The following is a 13,925-nucleotide window of genomic DNA, read 5'->3' on the forward strand; positions in this document are numbered from 1 at the left end:
TTTTTAGACCGATGAGCTTTGTAAAAATCGATGCGTTTCAGAAAGGCGGGGCATAGAGGAGAAACAATAATGTACAGTATGTGGAAAATAATGTGTTTTTTTTTACTTTAAACTGCATAAACACATTTCATTACACCAAATACACAAAATAATGTTCTTTTTAGCAGCATCATATGACCCCTTTAAACTAAAAATGAAAGTTAATAAACACAAGAGCACATATTAATTGCATCATATTTTGATTACCCCATTACTGCTATCATAAAATACACTTACTTGTAGGTTTAAAATTGTACATATGACATTCAATTGTATTACGCTCTGTCTGCAACGCTTGTTCACTGAAGTCTGTGAAGTTTCTCATGCAGAAGGCTCCGGCAAAATGGAAATATTTAAATGACTTCCTAACATTAACAGACGTAGAATATACCTGCAAAATGTAAGTTACTCACTAAAGGAAAACAGCACAACTCAAATGCATTAGACAGCACAAGTAGCGCCTCTGTCAGGAGCATGTGTCTGAGCATATGATGGGGACAGCCACTTTAAATTATGTGTTAACTATGTCTTGCAAATTATTTTAAAGCCCTTAATATAAAGCATGTCTCATGTTTAGGACAAATTGGATGATGCACTTTCTCGCAGCAGCTCACTATGTGCTATTATTTAGATGCGCTCATATCAAACTACTGTACAGTATATCGATATTGTATTGTCTCATACCATAGCGCTTATAAAAACAACTCGATATACCGGCCAGCCCTACAATCAAGAATTGTCTTTTAAAATGACTGCCTGCACCCTTCATGCTTAATTTTTCAGACTGCTGATTTGGGTCAATCGCAACCCCTATCGAGGTCTCTGTTGCCTTGTTTCACAGCGAGTCTAAAAACTCATCAAGTCTGACGGAGTACAGTGCAGGCTGCACAGTTCCACGTCCCTCGCTGCACCGGGGACAGGTTTCAATGATGCGCCACAGGAGTGCATTATCATGCATCTGATGGCAAACCCACCGTCAGCTCATTCCCCAAATTTCAGCATTTCCATCATGAAATCATTTAAAATAATAAAGGCGACCAGATTCGTCTCATCACTGTAGCAGCCAAGTGGAAAATAACTTTGCATTTCAAATGGCTTTTCATAAAGGAGACAGGCAGCTTCTCTTTTGTCAGATTAGTGCACTAGAACCTTCAGAATGGGAATGAAGGGAGTGTGTGAAAGCACGTACACACAATCACATTCAATGACGCTCAGTCTCCATTTGTGTAACCTGCACATATCGTTCGAGGGTGAGCAATATTTGGCCATTAATTACCCAGTATTCTCTCGTGATATCTCTCACTTATGATAGCTCCTGCTGTTTGAGTAGGTCAGGGCTTGTGGGCCAAAAGGGATGAAGGCTTGGAGGAGAAAGAACCAGATTATTCCCTGCAAAGCTGCAGATCCTGCAAACACGAGCCGGTCTCAACCTGGCACTGACACGACTCCATTTCATAAGGTATAGCGGCTGTGATTATGATCTGATTCGGAGTGGGCGGCTTACCATGAACATGGCTCTGAAGTTGCTGAGGTCAGTGAAGAGTTCCTCCACAGAGGTCTTCTTGGGGTCGATGGTGAAATACTCCAGCATGTTGAGGTAAAGGGTCACCATATTACTGTGCATGATCACCAGCTTCTGGTACTGATCTCTCGCCTGCGTGGAGAAACTGTGAGGAATCATCGTCAAGGACAAGAATCTAGTATTGGAAAGTGAAACATAAGTTCATTAAACCAGCAGTGATTTATACAATTGTTATTTAACTTTCAAGTTCATTAGTTCATTAGCACTTTCATTTCAAAAAGGAAAATTGTTCATCTTTATTTCATTCTAACAGGTTACCCCTTGGTAAGGATGCTGTGAAGTCCCAAAAATAGTTTCTGCTCAGAAGGAACCAAAATGAAAACGATTAATTTTTAATCCCTGATCGCATCACTACACACCCATAATGCAACACTTGCTACAGAGCTGTGAAACCAGCACATGCAAAAAACCAAGACACATATACAGCGATAAATAGATAAATAGTCCACACAGAAAAGTCCAGTTCATTTTAATTATGGTTAAACTGCTGCACTTGCACAGAGCCAAGCGCTGTATCCATGACTGCTCTTTAGCCAATTAAAACTGTGTCTACGTGTACAGTAGGAACCAATGCAAAACATGTAATTTATTGGGAAAGAATGTATACACACAGGCATTTTTTTCATCAACAAACATAATTATAGACGGTTAAAAAGTACTTCGAGTGAATACAGACTACATTTGAACAGAATACATTTTGCTCTGCCTTTATCCTCAACTATGCTAAACAAGTCAAACTTGTTGTATAACCCAAAGTATAAGTAATATTAACAGTTGCAAATGCCAATAATTAACACCCTACATGAGATCACTCGCATATCACATGCACATACTGTCATTTGTTAACATGCATAAGCACACTGAAATATCACATACTTTGAACATAGATCTGGTGTGAAAAACAGGAAATGGGCGATAATCTTTGATGAAGATCAAAGTTTCCCTTTTGGAATGGAAAGTAAAACCATCTACATCAGCAGACAAAGAAAGAAACAAAGGCCAAAAGGAAAATATTTATATACATACATAAGCACACTTGGGTTTAGACAGATTTTTTTTTTACAGTATATAAAAAGAAAATAGCTTAAATATTCTGATTATTTACTGCTATATGAATGAAGTGTTTCAACTAGGATCTACAGATATAAAAGCACAACTGACCTACAACCCACACATCACACATTGAGCCACATCAAATGTCTATAACATATTATTTCTATATATAAAAACTTGTGTTAAAACTTTGGATCAACGTCCAAAAAAGGTTCTCTTTTATACCGGCATTAGCTTCACAGTGTATGTGTGTGTCTGTGTTTATGAGCTGGCCGCAGGGTGAACTGTTCAGTAGGTTGTGCTCTCAGATTGACTTGTGAACGGCACCACGACAGCACAGTCACACTACAAACAGATCTGGAGTTAAGTGACAATCTCTCCTGCTGTCATTCTCCTGTCTTTCTTAAGTTAAAGCCTACAAAATGCTTTAGGGTATTCTGCTCACTCGCTATAAATAACAGTGCATCTGATTTATCAAAGCTGCCTTCATCTTCAGCTCATATGTTAGGACAGTAGATCTCATCTGAGTTTGCTTGAAGACTACCATTTATATGAAACATTGACTACGTTTACATGTGCACCAATAATGCAGAGTAAGGACTTAAATTAAGATGTTTACAAGACGCTAGCAAACTTCTTCACTCCTGTTTACATGCAATTTTCATTATTCTGATTATAAAAGTAAGTAGTGGTGAGGGGATGCTTGAACTCAAACACCTCTGATAGGCCACTGCGTTCAAGAAATCAATAGATATGTCTGTGATTGGCTACAGTGCTCAACGCTGCGAAAACACGTAACTAGAAACCTTTGAAGATCTCCTGAGTGCAAGCACAAATATGCATTAGAGCATTTCCTACTTTTGCAGGCTCAACTGAGAGTGCTTTTTGCTTTCGTTTCATTCATGAAATTGTGTGAAGAATACGCAGCATCCATGTGCGTCTGAGCACTTGCACACTTCCGCCAAAGCTGTAATAATGCGTTTAGGGCATTTACATGCCTGTTTATTGCAATTAAAATCAACATACGCCACATAGTTTTATGCGATAATGGTTACTAATATTATGAGCTTAATCGCATTATTTTGACGTATTGACGTACTTTACATGCGGTCAAGTTTAAATCGCAATAATGCCAAAATCCCAATATAATTACATTATGAGTGCATGTAAACATATTCATTGAGCATGCTACCCACACAATACAAATTTTTAATTCATAAACAAAAATATATGTACATATAGTATATAATTTTTTATGTTTTTAAATGGAGTTATTTTATTTTAAGGCCATTATTATTCAAGTGTATATTCTCTTCAAATGTGTGGAGTCTGTAAAATTGTTTTAATGTTTTAGATATTAGTCTTTTATCACCAAGGCTGCATTTATTTGACAAAAAAATAAGAAATACAGAACCAGAAATTTAAAAAAGAAATATTGTGGAGAATTGAACATAACTTTTTTTTCTATTTTTATATATTTGAATGTATTCCTGTGATGGCAATGCTGAATTTTCAGCAGTCTTCAGTGTCACATGATCCTTCAGAAATCATTCTAGTATCCTGATTTTCTTTTTTATCAATGTTAAAAACAGTTGTGCTGCTTAATATTTCTGTATAAACCATGATACATGTTTTTTCCAAGTTGATTTGATTAATAAAACGTTGAAAAGAACAGCATTTATTTGACATTTTCTATATTGTTAGGACGTAACGTCAATGCTGTTTTATATGCATTAGTATGCAAGTGGTTGTGCTGAATCAAGCGAAATCTCCGCTGTTTGGTAACTACTGTCCTAGACGGCAACAGTTCGTTTGCAAGCTCACCTGAACCTGACTTGAATAATCAGGTATTCCTAGGCAAGGAAAAGTGACTATTAGCCAGAACTCTGCTAACATGTGGACACCTAGAAACTGGACAGAGCTACTTTAACCCACGCATCTCACTCCAGGACTCAGTATAACAGGTCCTCCATGACTTATTCATGATGAAGACATTATAAGGGAGGGCAGACAGGCTGGCCAGCGATGCTTGTTCGGCATACATGTGAAATCTTTAGGGAGTTCTTCCGGCTGCATATGCACACAGATTTGTTTTGTGCGACTCCTCTGCTGTCTTTTATACTGCGAGTTCATTCACGCCCTCCAAGCACACCTGCTTTGCTCTCTGATTAGAGAAAGAATGGAGCGCAGGGGACGTGATCAGCTAATGAAAGGACAGACGGTGTATGAAAGCGAGAGATAAGACTTCATTAACTTTAATACTGATCTGGTTGCTGGTGCTAAGAGCTCAGAGGACAGAAAAGGGCCCATGCCGTGTGGAGCTGAGCGGTGTTAACGCTGACAGAGGAAAGAGAGAGGAAGGTGGACTCTGGGTTTTTGCTCTAAATGACAGAGAGCTAAACTAAATAAAGAGAGAGAGGCTGACCCTTGAACACAAGCTCTGTGCAGAGGGATAGAAAAGCATCGATTTTCTCCTGTACACCTGAGCTTGTTAGTCACTCTCATACTGTACACTCACACATAACACCTCTAAGACACACTATTAACAAACAGCCCATAATACCTGGAACACACATACACACAATATGGATAAAAGTAAAAAGCTACATGCATACTAACAGGTGTACTAAATTAATCATACTGCAGGGATGTAAACTCACCATGGGTGAAAAAGGTGACAAAGACACGCAACCCCCCTCCAAAAAAATTTAAAAAAATTAAACACTTATACAATATTTAAAAGCCTTATTATTTTTAACCTTACAGATGTGCAGTAAAATTCAATTTAAAGTCATGGAGATGACGGAAAAAATGTGCCAAAAAAAACCCTTGTGGAAAACAAAGACTTTTGAGATGACAATTATATGAAATTACCATTAGATCCAGTAGATGGCAGCAGAGGATCACTCAATAGCTCAGTTGCCATTTCCACTCCCTAGTTTTCAGGTCTTGATTTTGAATTTATTATAAAATGATTATAACAAATTCTAGTACTGTACTGTACTGTAGTAGTATAGCAAGTACAATTAAATAATAATGCATTAAATGTTTTGAAGTATTTTTTTAGATTTAATTTAAAAACTACTTTTTTTAAACACTGCCTTAAAAAGGACACATCAAAAATACTTTTTTAGCTGTAGAAGCTGCTAAATATATTCAGCCAACACAGACTTGTTGCTGTTGTAGTTTTGTTACTCTGAATTAACTCTGCATCACTTAATGCATAGGTCTAGTTTTGACATCGGTTTGTCAGATAGATCATTCCGCCCAGGGGAGTTATCACTTTCAATCATAGCAATTAATGACGAAACAATTTAGCAGATTCACTCGCGTAATTTTTTACACTCGCATTTGCCATTCTTGAAACCGTATACGTGGACGTTCGGGTCCTCTTAGACGAACAAAACTTTTCTTCAAATTGTCAATGGATTATGTAGAGATTCTAGAGAAACAAAGCAAAGCTCTTATAGCGCAACTGAAAGAGCTTACTCGCGCAAAAACTCCTGATAAATCAATGACTACACAATCAATCTCTTATTTACACTGTGTGTATGCATTTTTTCTCTCTCTGATTAGATTAGGTAGATCTACAAGCGTATAGAACTCTGTAAACTTACGAAAACAAAAATTAGTTCAGAGGGGATTTTTCTCATTAACCTACAGAAAACACCTCTGACTGGCCATTGCTTTCTACAGAGATGCCTGTGATTGGCTACAATACTCAACGCTGCAAAAACATGTAAATAAACTTGTGGTTTTGTCATTCGAAACAAGAGAGTGCACGCAAAAACACACAGGAAGGAGCGTTTAAAAGTGGTTGACTACAAGTGGGTACAGATATGAATTGGTAATAATGGTACTGTAAAAAGCTCCCCCCCCCAACACAAAAAACACTTTCTTATTGGATCTACACAAATCGCGCAGGTGACCTATTTTGATCTCAAAAAGGTGTTTTCACCGAAAGGTGAGGAATTTGCATCTATGATACTGTCATGCAATCTCCATGCAGACATTTACAGTTAAAAAGGCCACAACAAAACACCTTCATGTACTATCATTTTGAAATGAAGTGAATAGTGCCCTAAACTCCTCAGAAAACATGGACTTTTTTGGATGGATGCATCAAAAGTAGGTAAACTTCACTTGAATCAAAACGCGATTTGTACTAGTGTCTGTGAATATTAAGCTGCACAAAGAGCATTTAAATATGAATCCTGCATGTTCTGTGTGTCTATGAATGGCACAGATGCTCAGTTTCGTTTACTACACACATAATGAAGCACACGTGACGCTTGCGGTGTTTTGAGCCTCTGCCGCCTCAATATATGAGCACATGAACACAATCTATAGTCACTTCATGAGCATTTTACCGTTTCTTTTGAGAAAAACTATCGTCATATCATATACAAACAGAAACCTAAAGGTCTTAACAGTAACCCATCAAAATAAAAATTTGGTTTAACTTGAAGAAAACTTATAATAAACTGATAAACAGAAATATTACTTAAAGGTCCCATATTGTCAAAACTGAAATTTTTCATGATAACTGAGGTCTAGGTACTATGTAACTACCATATAAGTTTCAAAACAGTCAGTCCACAGTAAAATTCACACAGCCTGCTTAAAGTAGCTGCGATTTTTCATGAACCGTTGTGACTTCCGTAAAAAGTTGACGTCAGAACTACACAGTCACCACCCCGGACATTATTTCATACACGACATAATCGTGAGATGCAAAAAACATAGACATATGGCAAGAAAGCCCATAACAACAAAAGACAATACTTTATTTAACTTTTTCTGATAAGTGTGCGCTGCAAACGCGAACATTTTTGACGATCGTTTCTGTCCAGTCTGCTCGTTTTATCGCGTTTAACCACAGCTGTTGTCGGTTTTTTGTCTGGCAGTGGCAGCAGATATGCGATCAAATTTCTAATTTGAGGCTGTATTACGTCGATTCTGGCACCCGACATCACAACAAGATGATATTTTAAGCTCCTTATGTAGCCGAATCTACGCTGGGTTTGAATGGGCCACCTCCAGTTTCCCCTTTGTTTTGCTGCCTCCAGCTAGCGCTGTGACGTCGGCTGACCCTAGTTACCTGTGGTTGGCCTGGCCATGCGTCACTCAGAAAACAACAGGCCAATCAGAAGAGAGGCTCATGAATATTAATTAGACAGGCCAAAATCGACCTGTTCTCAGCAGAGCTCCTGAGAAAGGAGCTGTAAAAATATATTGAGATGGTTTTTGGTACTTATACCGCAAATATATATTCTTAAGGACATCAAAACCTAAAATAAAACTCCAGAAAGGTGTAAAATATGGGACCTTTAATGTAATGATAGTACTACTGCTGCTAATACAATTATTATTAAAACTATTTTTAAAGTAATATTTAGCAGAAAAATTATTTACCAAAATTTATTTAGCAGAAAAATGTAAATACACAAGACAGTATTTCTGAAAAAATTTAATAAAATGTAACCATTAAACAATTAAATGGATTTCATAAGGTCCTAAGTGTTCAACAAGCACATATGGATGTAGTATGGGTGTCAATTAATTTAAATGCTACACATAAAATTAGGCATAATAACATTATTATACACAATATGAAAATAATTTATTTTGAGATTTGCAAAAAAACTGCATTAAATTATTGGTGTTTTATAATCAAAAAATAGCAAAGGTAAACTAAATGTGAAAAATAACGGAAATTAGCAGCACAATTAAATATCTGTATAGTATAATATAAATATTAAGTATATTGACCCTCCAATATCACAATATCAGTCTATTAACATCTAATTAATATCTATTAACCTCCAATATCACAATATCAGTCATTGTGTTACCATAAGACCATATCATGGATCCCTAATATTTTCGTACATAACTAAAAACGTGCACATTCAACATCGACTCCCAGTGGAAGAGACCAACGCAAAAAATTGGTTTGTAATTGCTATTTGGAAACCTAATAAGCTGCTCACTAAGAGAACATATTTTTGCCATCATCAATGTGTCCAAATTTTAAAATCAATACCCAAAAATGCTGTCTAGCAGGGTAGCTCTCTAAGATTTTAGTCAATGCATTCATAAAACATCTCAGCAGGGATGAGGTACGAAATGTAGCTATTAAATGGGGAGAAGAATAAAAATAAAAGAAAAAACAAAGAATAAAAAGAAAAGAAAAGAAAAGTAAAATACTATTGCATACAAAAACAAAAAGGCAAAAAAGTTAATAGAAAATGTGTTGCATAAAATAATTAGGAAAAAAAAGTGTGTGGAAGGGTGGAAGACAGTCCACTATGTGGCTGGTGAGTAAGATAATAACCTCCCTTGGTAGAGTCTAGCCAGGACAGCGTGAAGGGTAGAGCAAGTCGGGTCAGACCCAGAACTGCAGGCATTCATTGGATCATGAGCACCACACTAAAGTATTAAAGAAAAAAAAAAAAAAAAAAAAAAAACATCTGTTTTTGTCCATAAAACAGCAAGCATAAAGGTAAAAAAATAAAAATAAAACGCTCGGTAAGTCAAAAACATGAATTATGAAGCTACCCAAGACTACCTGCTCCACCGAACTATACAAAATGCATGAGAAGAAAGGTTCATTGAGGATTATTGGGTATATGTTTTGTTCAGCGTTTAGTTCGTGCCCCTGGTATCTCCCCTGGCAACACGTCTGGCTTTCAAATGTTTGCCATTTGCAGGAGACAGCATCCAAACTGCAGGGAACGGTTTCGAGTGCAATGACAGACAGCTGGGAAAAGAACTAACAAGCAAGTACAGGAATGTACGACTCCATTATCAAACTGTCTTCGGTTTCACATGCATTCCGGTGAAGTTTAATATAAATAATTAATTCACACACGCAGACATAAACTCTGATTAGTGTTTGTGAAAGTGTGTGAGGTTGAAGGGTGCTAGAGAACGTGTCGCCACCACGCACAGAAGAAATAACAATGTTGATAGCAAAACAGCAATGAATAAAAGTGTTTAGACAAAAATAAGGAAACAAAAATGTACAGTGTGGGTGCGCATGCAAACGTGTGAAAGGATATTGCCATCTTGCTGAGGAACAGGTCCTTCTGGTCGTCTGTGGAGCTGAAAGTGTCCAGATCCTTCTCCAACTGCAGCAGGTGTTTCTCCATCTGTCTCAAGCTCTTCTCAAGGTTTTCTGCTGATACTAGACACACACAGATACAGATTTAAAACAATGCACTGACACGCTTTGCTTATAGCAGATCCAAAATACATGTTTCCAGACGACAAACATTCCTCAAAAACTAAGTTCTTTTGGACAGAGACATTCACTGGATTTCAGAGCTATACCAGAAAGGAATATTTTCAACATAAATTTCAGTCTGTTCCTCACACAAAGCTGCCGTATGGCTTCAGAAGACTCTGCAGTTGTATGGACCCGTTACGATGCGTTTTTCATCCTTTTTATAGCTTGACAGCAAAACTAGTAAGAGTTTGTCTACTCTCTCACAAGCAGTGTGAGGGGCTTTAACAGTCAAAATGTTTAATCATTTATAACTCTTTATAAACTTTAATGTATAAGACTTTAAAAACTAATAAAAATAATGAAATGATTAATGCCAATGAGACCTCAAAGCATTTTATTGTCATTTGTTTGGCATTTTTGTTATACATGTAATCCAGCTGTTATGTTTTGTTTTATATGCAATTACAAAAGGACTATAATATATATATATATATATATATAGTCCTTTTTGTATGTGTGTGTGTGTATATATATATAAATAATAGTATTTATAAAATAATAACACCAAAAAAAATTTCTCAGGAACCTTTGATTTAGCACTTCAATCAGTTTTAGTGTGGAAAGTAACTAAGGCATTTTACACATCTGAAGTGTCTTAAACTGAAGTGAAAATCTGCGTAGTCAAATGTATGAACACCTGCCGCAATGATTGTGTGGATGTCATTATTCTCAACATTTGATCAATATCACATTGAGGTAAGTTTTTAGCCCTAGTTGCAAAGAAATTACACACAACATCTTTAGCATACAATTTCTAAAAGGTTCAATGTTATCCTATTAGCACAGAAACTATCATTTTTTTAAAATATATATTTGTTTAATTACTAGTACAAGAGTTCCTGTAAGACCAAACCAGGTCTGTAGTTTTCATCTGTTCCTCACACACACTGGTAGTTTGATGAGGTAATTATGTGACTTTAATAAGAGGCTCAGGAGGGGACGATCCCGTTCCATGCACAGTGTTAGCTAAATGTGATAGGACACATTGACTGAGCATCATGTGTGGAGATTTGGCTTAAACATCCTCAGCTTAGCTGGATATTATTTATTGCATTTTCGTGAGGAATTGTGTAAATGTTAAACTACTTAAATGCTAATCTGCTTAGTTAAGTCGGACATTTTTTTTTCCTTTTGGTCCTTAATGATTTCTAACATGTACGATGAACAATTTGAAGCTTTTAACAAGTGAATATCTCATACATTTCCCATATCTTGGCCTAAAGGGTTGAAATGCACACATTTTGCATTCAGAACAACAAAAAGCTTCTTTTTGTATGCATAATCAGAAGAGACAAGCTGAATACAAAAACCTCACTTTAGCCACCAAACTCATCTCTAGCTCCCTCTCATGGAGTCAATGTAGAAAGAGAGATAGAGGTACATGTCACTATCTGGTTTCATTGGACTATGCCAAGAGCAGCTGGCAATGCCATTTTGTGTGACCCAAGAGTCCAGTGCCTACACACACAAACCTATTTGTCAATCTGTATGGTACATTTATTCAGGAACTAAATAATTTCAGCACATCACTCATTTGGCACCTTCCTATTGTTGTTATATATGCTCTTTTGACTTATAACCACCTAGCAACTGCATAGCTGTGTGAGAGCTGTATGTGATGACTAAATCTAGCCTACAGTTACAGTATACATAGATGCACATATTATATGTACACTAAAGCCAAACAACAAAACTATTTAAATCACTCATGCTCTTGAGAAGCGACTGCAGAGTGAGCTAAGTGTTAGTGTGTGTGTGTGTTTGGTGTAAGGGGGTTGGTGAGTGTAAACCTACACTCAAAATTCCCATTCAGAGGGATACTTGAAAGCAATGTGTTCAATTTTATTAGACTGGTTCTTTTAGTGATTTGCAAGCTCTTGAGAGAAACGAACATGTTTGCATGTATTTGTGGAGGACTTCATTTATCCACTGTGAGTTAAGTGTCACTTTGTACACTACTGTTCAAAAGTTTGAGGTCAGGAAGTCTCTTATGCTCATCAAGGCCACATTTTATTAAATAAATACAGTATAAACAGTAAAAATTTGTTTAGTGTTTTTGTTTGTTTTTTTTTAATGTAATTTATTCCTGTGATGGAAGAGCTGACATTTCAGCAGCCAATTTAATGCGTCTGTGCTGAAGGAAAGTATACATTTCTTAAAAAAAAAAAAAGAAAGAAAAAAGAAAAAAGAAAAAAGCTGTCTAGCTAGGTAACTCACGAGACAGGGTTGTACGGTAACATTTTTGCATGTAGCTCTGGTGCTACAGAGGTTGAAAGGTTTGTAGCACAGGCCACATAATTGTAGTGACAAGAATAAAACATCTGTTACTATCTCCGAAAACAATTAACCACTAGTATCACTCAAACAGGACATAAATGTTTCAATATTATTACTACATAAAAACATTAAACAGAAAGATAAATACTACTATTGTAATAACACTTTCACTATAATACACAAAACATTTAATAATAATTATTATATCATTGTATTTTACAGAAAACAGAAAAGGATTTATTATAGATTATTAAATTATGTTTAAAAAAATCTGTTAGAGTAATTAATTTTTCTCAGGAAATCTTAAGCATCCACTGAGAGAAAAAAATCAACTGTATCGCATGCGTGCTACTGTGGTAAATTTATTCATCGCATGCGGGACACATGTTGCATTGCACAGCCCTGCTATGTTGAAACACATCCTCTATGTTTTGTGCCATTTTTAAGTCACTTTGAAAACCAAGTGTGTGCTGGCTGGGCGATATGTCAAAAATATATTATCGATAACCGCCTACTGCCAAAATTTAAATTATAAAATATCGTGATATCCGATAATATCGTCTACCTAAGCCCCACCTCCACCACGCCCCGCCCCCACAGAGACAACATTGCCGACATGCACCATAAACACACACCATGTTCAGTTTGGTCTTAATTATTGCCACAAAGTTTGGTTTTACTTTGCTTAGTTTGTGCTTAAACTAACAGAAAACATTAGCTTTGCTGTTATTTTGGTGTTGCTAATAATTTCCACTCTGTTCTTATCAAATTTGTGTTTTGTGAATTATTTATTTAGAAGCAGGGTAATTTAAATTTCATTTTTGTATTGTAATTTTTATTTTATTAATCAAAATACAACGCCCACAAAATAATATTCAGTGTTAGGCTGCCGAATCTCCGAATGCGTGCATGTTGAGGGGTGAGCTGAGATATAGTACTATAATGTCTTCAGTCGTTTGCAACTAAACTTTATAGTTTTGTTGCAAATGAATTAAGACTTTATAGTGCTATATATCAGCTTAATTAAACAATTATATTGTATACACGGTATAAAAAATCTGTATATGAAAATATTGCACTGAAATGTGCGCTGATAGTGCGTATTTTAATTATACCTGTCATGTTTGTGGTTTTTCATCATTATGCAGTCTGTTTAAATAAATATTCAGAAACACATGCAGTGCTACTTTTTGTATTTTTTCTGTTTAACTTTTATTAAACTGCAGATCAAAATAGAATAGGCCTATACCCTAAATAAGGATAAATTATATAAAAATATTGCACTGAAATGTGCGCTGAAGAAATTGGCGTATTTTAGTTATACCTGTCATGTTTGTGGTTTTTCATCATTATGCAGTCTGTTTAAATAAATATTCAGAAACACATGCAGTGCTACTTTTAGTATTTTTCTGTTTAACTTTTATTAAACTGCAGATCAAAATGGAATAGGCCTATACCCTAAATAAGGATAAATTATATTGGAACGCATCTCCAAAATAATCGCATACACCGATGCACGTTGCCATTACAGTAGTCAGCGCCAAACAACAGGCAAATAACATATAAAATGAGGTTACAAAAGTGATTCAGTCAAGATCAGTGAGGGATTTTCTTTCCTTTTGTTCTTTGATTAACATTATAATGAATGGCGGCAGCGGCTGCTGTCAATGCACGGATCCAATA

The 13,925-nt window shown here is 36.1% G+C and overlaps 1 protein-coding gene across 1 annotated transcript in view; it reads right to left on the reverse strand.

Annotated features, from left to right (window-relative positions):
- LOC107741707 (protein diaphanous homolog 3-like) overlaps positions 1–13,925 on the reverse strand; it is a gene marked incomplete at its 5' end in the record, with an annotated part of 277,834 nt that overhangs the window by 97,093 nt on the left and 166,816 nt on the right. The window contains 2 exons of the mRNA XM_016554479.1: positions 1,544–1,708; positions 9,739–9,863. Of these exons, the coding sequence (XP_016409965.1) occupies positions 1,544–1,708; positions 9,739–9,863 (290 nt within the window). The remainder of the gene's footprint in view (positions 1–1,543; positions 1,709–9,738; positions 9,864–13,925) is intronic.

The sequence above is a fragment of the Sinocyclocheilus rhinocerous genome, unplaced genomic scaffold (genome assembly GCF_001515625.1).
Source record: "Sinocyclocheilus rhinocerous isolate Xijiao unplaced genomic scaffold, SAMN03320098_v1.1 scaffold796, whole genome shotgun sequence".
Taxonomy (NCBI): domain Eukaryota; kingdom Metazoa; phylum Chordata; class Actinopteri; order Cypriniformes; family Cyprinidae; genus Sinocyclocheilus; species Sinocyclocheilus rhinocerous.